Source organism: Echinops telfairi, unplaced genomic scaffold (genome assembly GCF_000313985.2).
Source record: "Echinops telfairi isolate 266 unplaced genomic scaffold, ASM31398v2 ScPeMD7_70;HRSCAF=299, whole genome shotgun sequence".
In the NCBI taxonomy this organism is placed as follows: Eukaryota; Metazoa; Chordata; class Mammalia; order Afrosoricida; family Tenrecidae; genus Echinops; species Echinops telfairi.
The window spans coordinates 25,458,387-25,469,664 of record NW_022103968.1 but is presented as its reverse complement, the minus strand read 5'-3'; the positions used below and the strand labels follow the sequence as shown (position 1 = coordinate 25,469,664).

General features: G+C 54.1%; 1 protein-coding gene across 1 annotated transcript; it reads right to left on the bottom strand.

Moving 5' to 3' along the window:
* Positions 1-4,318: 4,318 nt before the first annotated feature.
* On the bottom strand, positions 4,319-11,033 carry CALHM3 (calcium homeostasis modulator 3). The gene is made up of 3 exons (XM_004700944.1): positions 10,747-11,033; positions 7,400-7,655; positions 4,319-4,810 (listed from the first exon to the last, which is right to left on the bottom strand). The coding sequence occupies exons 1-3, from the start codon at positions 11,031-11,033 to the stop codon at positions 4,319-4,321; spliced, it is 1,035 nt and encodes a 344-aa protein (XP_004701001.1).
* Between the last annotated feature and the right edge of the window lie 245 nt (positions 11,034-11,278).

The following is an 11,278-nucleotide window of genomic DNA, read 5'->3' as shown; positions in this document are numbered from 1 at the left end:
TAGTCTCTGCTTTCAGCCAAGAGACTCATCTGACATCAGCAATAATCTCTCTCGCTCCCAGCCTCTTCTGAAAGTAACTTGTGTTTCTGGGAGCTCCTTTTTTATATACTCTGCAGTTATTTTTGAATGATCTTCGGCAAAATTTTACTTGTGTGTGATATCAATGACATTGTTTGATAGTTCCTTGAATGACATTGTTTGCTAATTCCCACATTCTGTTAAGCCACCTTTTTTGGGGGGATAGGCACAAAGAATGACCAGTTGGCCAGGCAGTGGGCTTCCAAATTTTGGGCACCCTCAGCGCTGTCTCGGTGTGCCATCACATTTCACTTGGTATTTGGCCAAGTCCCGGAGCTTCAATTCTCACCAATCCCTTCAGTGAAGCTTGGGACTTCCTCCCGCAGTATCATCTGTTCTTGATCATCTGCTACCTCCTGAAATGGGTTGACCATTGACTAATTTTAGGGATGGCTATGAGTTGGAATCAAGTCTAAGGATTTCTGTGAATCAATCAACTTAGGGGCACCTAACAACAACATCTACCTAACAACCCTGTCAGCACTGTAGGCAATCAGTCAATGTTTGTTGAATGAGTTAGCTATGCTGTCCCTTCTTCCAACCCCATGCCTTTGTTGATGTTTCTTCCCCCTTTGATGTGCCATTTCACTTCCACCCCTGCCCCCCAGACATCTACCTTCATTTGTCAAATCCTCCCCATCCTTCAGCCCCCCACCCCCTAAACAGATGAACAAGCAAACAAACCAAAAAACCATTCTCACTGCCATCAAGTCTATGCTGACTGATAGCAGCAACCCCACAGGACAGGGTAGGTAGAATTGCCCCTGTGAGTTTCCGTGAATGTAACTCTTTGAGACCCACTCAAGTGGCACCTCCTTCATGAAGGTGCCCCAGGTTGGAGGAATTATTCTCTCTGTTGAATCCCTGTGGCCTGCCTCAATGAGGTGCTTGTACCTTTTGCTTTGGATTGAATTATTTTTGCTTTCATCTCTGCATACAGCAAGATACCTCTGTTCCCTTGCCAGATAGTGAGCTCTTTAAGGGAAGGAGCAGGCCATGAGTGTACTTGTTAGGTAGCCGGATAGGGAGTTGTCCCTGCCTATGCCAAGGCACCTGTAGTAGTCACCTAATCTGGTGTCAATTTAAGGCTTAAGAGTGTAGGGGTGGAGTCTAGGTTGTCAATCTGGAGGTAGCCAATGAGACTTCTGTGGGCATGGCCTTCTCCTGAGAATTCTGGGAAATCTGGTACTTCCTCCTTGGAGGCGGAAGACACCTCTCTCTCTTGGTTCACTCCCTTGGAAGACTCTCCACTGACAAGGCTGACTTCCTGGGAGCCATCCCTGAGGAGACGCCACATGGACCTACGCTGATGCAGCCCTGGGAACTGGAATGGCCACGTGGAGACCCCTGCCAGCGCTGAGATGCTTCTACCACCACAGACTTTCTACCCACTGGCCTGTGATCTTCTACATTCGGCGTCATTGCATGTGTTTCGTGAGTCTGAAGAGGACTTTATAGATTGATATTGGAAATATGGGCTAATATTGGACTTATGGACTTGATCTGGACTGGGCTGGGATGTTTTCTCAATGTTCAATTGCTCTTGTATATAAATCTCTTTCTTATACACATATGTGTGTCCATGGATTTGTTTCTCTAGTCTACCCAGACTCACGTAGCACCCTTATAGGAGGTTGCTGCAGAGAATCAGGAAGCCCAGCCAGTCATAAAGGCTAGAGGGCATGCACAAATTCAGGCCCTTGAGACAGGAAGCCAGTACACTTGGGAGGGCCCCAATCTAGGCCAGGTGGGCTTAATTCAGCCAATGGAGTCAACCAGTACCTTTGACCATGCCTCCCAGCGGAAAGCCCCCCAAAGGCTGAAACTTCAAACCCACCAGCTGCTCCTCGGCAGGTGGTTTCTCTGGCCTCAGGTCTCCACTGTGTGGGTGTGAAGTGCCCTGAGGGTGCCTGTGTAAAACCCGACACTTCTATCCCTTATAAAAACCCACTTGGTTCACAAACCAGGCTTCGGTGTGAATTCTTTCTTGTGTGAAGCCAAGGTATTTCTCACCCGAGAAACCTAGCATAGTCTCCATTCCCCAAACCCTGCTTTCTATGCAGTAGGTGCTCAGTAAGTACTCGTTATCGGAAAGCCAGTGTATTGATTGCAGTTAGGGGCCAATAGCTGGTCCACACACTGCTTCCTCTCAGCCCCCAGTGGAGCCCCTGAGCTTCCTTTCCCCAGGCTGAAAGCTCAGAGGTGCTGGCTGGACTACCTCCCTCCTCCCTGCCCACCCCATGGCCGCTAACTTTGCCTAAATTCTCATCCTGGCTCCATTTTGGCCATTGTAGATATTTGCATGGCTTGACCACAGCCAGGGAGGTCCGGGAGGTTGAACCGCAGTGATTGTCTGGTCTCACAAGGCCTCTTGGCAAGAGCTCAGGCGAGCTGAGATTGCCTGGTAGAGGCTGCTGGGCTTCTGCGGGGGGTGCCTATCCTACTTCCCCAGGCCCCAAGGAGCAGAAAAGCCAGGGGAAGCCCCAGGTTTGCACGTGTGTGGTCACCATATAGGCTGATGGGAGGAAAGAGCAAGATGTGTGTGTGTGTGTGTGTGTGTGTGTGTGTGTGTGCAGGGAGGGGCTCGTCCGCTAGCCCTTCCTGTTTGGGTGGCCATCGGTTGAGGTAGGGTTCCCAGCAAGTTTAACCCTGGTGCTTCCGGGGCTTTTGTCCCTCTGCCAGACCCACACCCATACTTAGCCGCAGGCTCTTAGATCTTAGAGTTTACCAACTCTAGGAAAGACAACCCTCATGCTGTGAGTCCATTCCGACTCACAGTGACCCGCAAAGACAGGGGAGAACTGCCCTGTAGGTTTCCAAGATTGTAGCTTATTTTTTTTACAGGCGTAGAAAGCCTCATCTTTCTCCAGTGGAGCTGGCTGGTGTTTTCAAACTGCTGACCTCATGGTTAGAGCCCAACCTACAAGCACTGCCCCCTAGGCCTCCAGGATTTACATACTAGTCACTCCAGAAAGGAGTTACTTTCAAGCCAGTGTCAACTCACGGAGCCCTCAGGCATTGCAGCGGGAACTGAGCTCTGGGGGGGCTTTCCTGGACGGGACTTTTCAGAAGCAGATCGGCAGGCCTTTCTTCTGAACGTGCCTCAGAGTGGGTTTGAAACACTGACCTCTGTTAGTAGCCTGCTTGTGCCCCGCAGGGTCTCCAGATTGACCGCACACTGGGTGAAAGTCTCCTCACCCGAGTGCGCCAACCTCTTTCCAAGAGCGGCGGGTAGATGCCCAGGGGGATGCCTGGGTGGCAGTGATCTGCTGGACCCTACGGGAGAGGTGGTGTCCTTAGGAAAGGATCATGCTGAGGGCCGGGGCCAGGCTGGAGGTGGAACAAGAGGCGGCGAGGAGGCCACAAAGCACCTGCTTACGGGAAGCCAGACTGTGTGAGCCCAGAAAGGCTCTGGGTGGTGAAAGAGACAGGACCACGCGGGGTCACTCAGCCTGGGTTGGCCAGAAACAGAATGGGTGGGATTCAGGAAGACAGGAGCTGGATGGTCAGTCCCTTAACATTCAAAATCAGAAAAATCTCCACAGCGGGAAAAATCAAAACCTGTTCACTGGCAGCAATTAGTAGTAGGCACCGGCTAGAACGCTCCCAAGGAGCTCAACAAGTAGACTTGGGTAGAACTCCTGGGAGAAGGTTGCTGAGAGTGGCAGGAAGCCCAACCAGAACATGAAAACTAGTTCCACACTGTCCTCCGGAGGGCAGACTCACGGGGTACGGTGGAGGGGATTCTCGACTCGGTTTCCTCGTTTCATAAGTGGGACTAATCAAAGCCTCTTCATCAAGGCTCCCACAGGGGTGCAATGAGCCACTATATGCAAAGAAGTCAGAGCAGTGCCTGGCACACAGTGCCCGCCATAGAAGCATTGTTTATTGTCATGATTCGTTAGAAGTCAGACACCTAGGAACCAGAACCCATATGGATCTATGTAGATTCCTGCTACTTGAAGTGTGGTCCCCTGACCAGAAAGGCCAGGCCCTGTGTTAGCTCAGTGGCCGTCCTGGTTGGCTTCATGTTGGTATGCATTAATTACTCTCCAATCCCTAGGAGGCCACAGAGGACACTTTGGGAGCAATGGGGCTATTTTGGAAAGGAAGTCAACCAGGATTAGGCTCCTTGCCTTGAGGTCACCGCAGCCTGGAACACCTCACCCCACCCACCCCACCCCTGTCCCTGCAGGCTTTTCTTAGGGGATACTACCACTGTTCAGGCCTGGGGGAGTCCCTACACTTCCGTGTGCTGGGAAAGTCTGGCCTCTGGGGTGGACGTGGGCGAGCGGTGGCTGAGGCCACTCTCCAGAAGCCTGGCAGATGACGAGAGGTCGAGGGGTGGTTTGCTGGCATACCAGGTGCTCAGGAGGCGGTCCACCTGCTCTCGGCTGGAGATGGCCCGCAGGTGGGCCTTCCTGCTACCGCCATCCAGACCCTCTCCTGGCTCGGGAACCCCTAGGGACTCGGGGTCCCTGCCTGTTGTGTCCTGGCGCAGCCCCAGCGCCCGCATTTCGCTCTGCATGCTGGCGAAGAAGTGGAGCACGCAGCGGTGAGCGAAGTCGCGCGCATGCTCGCAGCAAGTCTCGTCGAAGAGTTTCTGTTCCAGGTCCACGTAATTGCTCCAGTACCGGCGCTGCAGAAGGACTGTCTGGTCGAAGCAGGGCCTCAGGCATCGGGCCAAGAAGGCTGTGATGATGAGCAGGAGGGTGATGCTCCAGCCAATGGCCTGGGTGGGGGGAGCACAAAGGTGGGAGCAGGTGTATGGTGTGGCAAGGGTGCTCCAGTCTCTCCCAGCCTTTGTCCAACGAATCCATCCTCCCATTCAGCCATCCATTGGTTCATCTCAACCATCCCCTATCTGTCCCTCTGTCCATCAACCTTTCTCCAATTCATCTATCTTCCCTTCCAACCATCCTCCCATCCTGATACCTGTCATCTATCCAACTTTGTCTCCATCCATCCATCTTTTTATGATGATCTTCCTACCCGATCATTCTCCTAACCATCCTTCCACCTCTCAATCTTTCATCCCCCTCCCAGTCATCTATCTTCCCAAACTTTCTCTTATCTATCCATCCATCCATCCATCCATCTATCACTCTCTCTCTTGTCATGGATCAGATTGTGTCCTCCAAAAATGTGTGTCCACTTGGCTGGGCCATCCTTCTCAATGGCTTGGCAGTTATATGATGATTCCCCCCTGATGTTATCTGATGTGGTAAACCAATAAGAGGATTCAGAGTGGACTGCTGCACCCTTGTTTTCACTGCAGCCCTGATCCGATGTTAGGGGAGTTTTCCTGGGGTGTGGCCTGCAACATCTTTTATTTTATGAGATAGAATAAATAATAGAAGGAGCGAGAAGGGGACGGAGGCAGGGGTGGGGAGGTGGGGGATCAACTACCACCAAGAAAGAAGAATCAGGAGCTGAGCATGTCCTCTGGACCCAGGGTCCCTATGCTGTGAATCTCCTAGAACCAAGACACATGGGGATCTCCAAGGCCCACATCTGTGTTGGATGGGGACAAGGACGTTCCCCGGAGTCGAAGTGCCTTCTCCTGGGGCTGGTACTTTGAATGTGGACATTGTTACAGCCATCGTGAGAAGTCTTTCTGTTCTAGCACTACTTTTTACTCATCCCTTCATCCATGGTCACGTCGGCTGCATCCATCCCCCCTGCCTTTGGGGACCACACCGTGGGAGGCACCGGGGGCCTGGCCTTTGCTCTCACAGAGCTCACACTGTAGGGTGGGAGTGGCCCGTGAGAGAGAGGACAGGTGACGTGCCACAAGGTCATGGGAATCCAGAGGAGGGCATATCCACCGGGAGCTTGAGGACTCAGAGAAGGCAGTGGCACTTCAGCTGAGGCCTGAAGGGTGAGGAACTGTATCCTCAGGGGACCCTTGCTCCAGACCAGAAACCAGCAGGAGCAACAGGGAGAAGACACTGGTCGGAGCCCACACTGGGCACACTCCTTCTTTTCCCGAATGGAAATGCAAACAACCCTAGTCTCTCTGAGGGCACAGCCCATGCGCAAGTCCCACTGCACTATCTTCTGCAAGGGAAATTGGGGCCAAGAGGGGAAGGGCTTGGCCAAGGTCACAGCCTGGACCAGAATCAATTGTATCTTTGGTTTTCTCTCCCCTTCGTTTTTCTCACCAGCTGGCATGTGCCATCGGCTTGTCTCAGTTTCCCAAAGGGAAACTGGCTTGTCTCTATACTTTCCACCCTGTGAGTGGTGCTCTTTATGCAGCAAATTTATGCCAATGTTTTTTGGTGGATGGAGCCCCAGGAGGAGGAAGCGGTGGGCTGTAGAGACTACGGTGAGGCTAGGGTTTGCTCCAGGATCATGGAGCTGGGGGTGGGGTGGGGGGGTGGGGGCGAAGGCTTCAGGGTCAAGGGGCGGTGAGGGATCTGCATTACAGAGAGGTGGTGAAGAGGGCTTGGAGCAGTGACGTGTGCATGTGTGCATTCAGATACCCAGCCTGCCTCTCACAGCTCTGGGACCTTGCTTGGCCTTAGGAATGACACAACCAGAGCCTCAAGTTTCCTATCTGTGAACTGACGTAACGAGGATTGTCCTGAGAATTCACTGAAACCGTGTAAACCAAGAAGGGCCCCGGAGGTGCAGACAGTGCCGGGCCTGGCCGCTACCCCAACTGTTGGTGGTTCGGACCTGTCCAGAGACCCTTCTGGAGAAGCACCGGATGATCTCTTTCCATAAGGATTACAGCCCAGAAACGGCCCCGCCCCACCCCTCCCCCCCAGGAAGTTGGACTGTGCCAAGTGGAGTCTCCATGAAAAGGAATTGACTTCAGGATGACCCCTAACAACGGCACTAGCCATGCTTGTACCATTCTGAACACAGTGCCCGGCAGAAATGGCAGTGGGTACTTGTGAAGGTTGGGATGGCATAGGATGGGGTTGTGGGCAGGGCAGAGCAACAGTGATCTGAACTCACCAGCCCTGCCCCGCAACTCAATCTCCTGTGGATGGCCCTAACCAACTCCTGGAGGGCATGGGGATCCATTGTATACTCTGGGGGTGGGGGTGGGGAGGGAAGCGACTGAGGCCCCGCCCTGTCCAGGGAGTAGATCACACTGTGATTCTCTGCCTGGAACCATCTGTGTCTAGCAGTGGGGTGAGCCCTCAGAAAACCATCCCCCTCCCTCTGCTCCCTGTGGCACCACTTGGCAGGCACTTGGGACCAGGGACTTTGGTGAAAGGAAAGTGAGTTGCACTGGTCTTGGGCTCCAGCATTGGCACCACAGCCAGCGAAAGGACCGTGGTGGGAAGCACCGGGGTGACCATATTACCTGTGACAAGCACCGCAGGTAGCGAGACACCGCCTTCCGAGCAGGGCTGTCCCTCACCAGCTCATCCTCCTTGCAGGGCACCTTAGCCAGGAAGAGCTGCACCTGGCTGGGAGTCATGTTGGCGAAATCCAGAAACTTCTCGGGGTCCACGGAGCTGCTGAAGGCACATACGAGGCACTTCCCGTCCAGCAGGGCCAGCAGGATCCAGACAAGAGGGGCAGCCAACGCTCTCTGCAGCACAGAGGAGCACATATACCTGGGCGTAGAGGAAAGACGAGGTAGTGAAGGGCAACCAGGATGCAGCAGGAAGGCTTTAAGGGGGATGCGGGGATGAACTTCCCCAGGAGGGCTGGAAATATTAGCCTGTGTTGCATCAAAGAAGTAGATGCAGCCAGGGTGGGGGGCTGGGGGGGATAGAGGGTCCCAATAGCAGTGGGCAGGGAGGAAAGCGGCGAGGGGGGGGGGCTGGAAATCAGGAAGGGAATTCTGGGGCCTTGGTCTTCTTCTTGAGGTACTTTGCCATGCCAGAGGCATCTATAGCGTTGGCAATGAGTCCATTGGAGTGGAAGGCCTCCGCTCTCCGCCGAGGGCTTGGTAGCCTCCTCTGCACCAGAGAGGAACAGCCAGGAGGTGCTGGGGAGCTAACAGCTCCCAAGACCACCCAAAAGGGGCAGAACCTGGTGGATAAATCCCTCAGCTTCCTCAACCATCCTTGGGCCAGTGTTGAGGTGTGTTCTCTGTCCCCTCTCTGAGGGCCTCCGGAAGCAGTGAGCAGCTCTCATTGCTCAGAGCGGCAACTCACTGAGGATGACATTCTTTCTGGAACCTGCTTTGGGAGGAGCCTGGGCTAAGTGTAGGAGCCCTGGTGGGGTAGTGGTTACGCACTGAGCTGCGACCCACAAGGCCTGCGGTTTGAAACCATCAGTGGTTCCAGTGGAGACAAGACCGGGCTTTCTACTTCCGTAAAAGGGTGGCAGTCTCGGAAACTCACGAGGGCAGTTCTACCCTGCCCTGTAAAGTGGCTATGAGTCGGCATCGATTGATGAGTTCGGCTTGGGTTTGGCATTAAGTGGTGGGCTGCTGACCCTGATGCTGGCAGTGCAACCCCCCCACCTCCCACCTGCCCCCTTGCAACGGCTGGCCCTTCAGGGCAACGCTGTGGCTGGCCGCTCCCATTGGAGATCTGCAGCCTCAGAAAGCCTAGCTGGGGTTGACAGGAGTTGGAATTGAATCGATGGCAGTGGGGTTCGTTTTTGGTTTTAACTAAGATAATGCTTCCTAATAACCTGTCAAAGGCAGCACTGCCAACACCTCCTTCGGCATCCGAAGAGCCGGCTTCAGGTGTCTGCCGACCACCCCTGCCCCTGTAGTGAGCTGGTCACCGGGCAAGAGACTCGGGGAGCTGTACCCCCTGGCTCCGAGGAGGAGAGGCAGAGGGTACACCCAGCCCACGTGACCCACCGTGGAAGGCTGAATCACAGGGAGCACGAAGCAGATGCTATCCAGGCACGGGGCACCGAGTTTCTGTTTTTTTTTTTTTTTTTAACATTTTATTAGGGGCTCATACAACTGTTATCCCAATCCATACACACATCAATTGTGTAAAGCGCATTTGTACATCGTTTCTCAAAACATTTTCTCTCCATTTAAACCCCCGACATTAGGTTCTCATTTTTCCCCTCCCTCCCCGCTCCCCCCTCCCGCATGAGCCCTTGATAGTTTATAAATTGGTATTTTGTCATATCTTGCCCTGTCCGACGTCTCCCTTCACCCACTTTTCGGTTTTCTGTCCCCCAGGGAGGAGGTCACACACAGTTCCATGTAATCGGTTCCCTCTTTCCTACCCATTCTCCCTTTACCCTCCCTGTTTTGCCACTCACACCACTGGTCCTATAGGGCTCATCCGTCCTGGATTCCTTGTATTTTCAGCTCCCATCTGTACCAGTGTACCTCCTCTGGTCTAGCCAGTCTTGCAAGATAGAATTCGAGTCATGGTAGTGGGAGCGTGGAGGAAACATTTAGGAACTAGAGGAAAGTTGTATTTCTCATCATTGTTACATCGGGGGCACCGAGTTTCTGTCTTAGCTTATATACAGAGAAAAATGGTGTGTGCCGAGTGTGTGAGTGTATATGTGTGTGGGTGTGGGTGCACATTCGCATGGCCTACCCAGGTGCAAATTAGAAGTCAGTTGTGGGCGGTGGCAGCACCAGCATTTTCTCTGGGGAGCCATGAGGTTAGTGGATGGAACCAGGGACTTCTCGGTGAAGCTACCTTCCACGCCTTTGAGAAAACCTCAATTGTCCTCTTTAAAGAATAGGGGCGGGAAGAAGACTCTGAGTGGTCTAGAGGCCACCAAGCTTCCCCGATCCCTGCCCACAGACCTCCACCGCTTAGATAGTGTCTCCGAAACACTTAGGGCAGCCAAGCGGTGGGTCAGTGAGCCCAGACTAGCAACCGACCGTGCTGCAGCCTAGCTGGGGGACCTGGGCCAGGTCTGTGTCTCAGGTCCTCTGCTTGTGAGAGGGAGTCTGATAAAGGAGCAGATGGAGGGTGGGGGTGGGCATGCAGAGGTGCAGCACATGAAGCGCTTGGCACAGAGTCTGAGGGTAGAGTTGGCTAGTGAACATGACCCGTAATCTCCACCCGCACTAACCAAGCGCCAGCTTCTGAGGACCAGAGGTGCCGAGAGATGAGGTCCCCCTCTCTTCGGAGGTCCCAGCAGTGGGGAGACGGTTATTAGTTGAATCACTGCTTCTCACTGCAGGGGGATACGCTGTCAGGCCACGGTGGCTCCTGCCTGAGGGGAGGAGTTCTTGGAAATACTGTATTAGTTGTGTGTGTTGGGGCAGGCTGTCCACTGCCCACAGAAAGGTCGCCAAAGACAGGAGCAGAAGCGCCTGCTTTCAGAGTGGGAAGTGGCAGGTGCTTGTGGAGGGGGGGTCACTGGAGGAGCCCCTGCCGATGCCTGTGGGGGTGTGAGAGTTCAATTCTGTGGTGTTGTTGATGTGTGACTGTGGAAAGACCTAATCTGTTAACAGAGTACAATGGAGTCATCGGGTCTTGCTGGCTATAATCCTTACAGAAGCAGAGAAGGCCAGACCTGTTCCGAGGTGTCACAGAGGGGGCTGAATCAACCATATTTTTTGTTACCAGCTGTTGGGGCCCCTCAGTTGGGGCTTTGGCGTGTTGCTGTAAAGCACCTATGGGAATGAGTGGCTGGAGAGCCGGGGAGCCCCTGACAATACCCCTGGGTGGCCGGAGCTGGAGGGGCCTCTGGCAGTGCCTATACAGGAGGGGAGTTGGGGGAGGCCCTGGCAGTGTCCCCGGGGTACCTGGATGACCCCACCTGAGGATGCCTGGGTCCTTCCTTCGGCGCCCCACAGGCCGGCGCCACTCCTCAACCATCACCACGGACTGCCGGTTGGCGAGGAGGCCACAGAGGAAAAGGGCGAGCGGAGGAGTCAGCAGCAGGCCCAGGCCGTAGAGGGTGTTGTAGCGAGCCAGGCAGGGGCAGTTGAAGTCGAAGGAAGAGTACAGCTTGACTGTGACCGCAGCCAGTAGCAGGCAGATGCCGTTCATCACCGACTCGGAGCTGGACTGGAAGTGCTGGAAGACCATGCGGAATTTATCCATGGCTCGGGCTGGTTGGCTGGGTGGAGGCAGTCAGCCGGGGAGTAAGGGTTGCTTCTTTCTTTCTGGCCAATGCCAGGCCACTCTCCAGGCGAGCTTAGGGGGCCACAGTTAGTCTTGATTTTCTTCCAAAGACCCGAGAGCAGAAGTAGGAAGCTGTGTCTGGATTCCCACCAGCTACCCCAGGTCCCGCAGAGAACTTAAGACAGTGTCAGGCTCTCTCCACAAAGGCACCTTGCTCGGCTGAT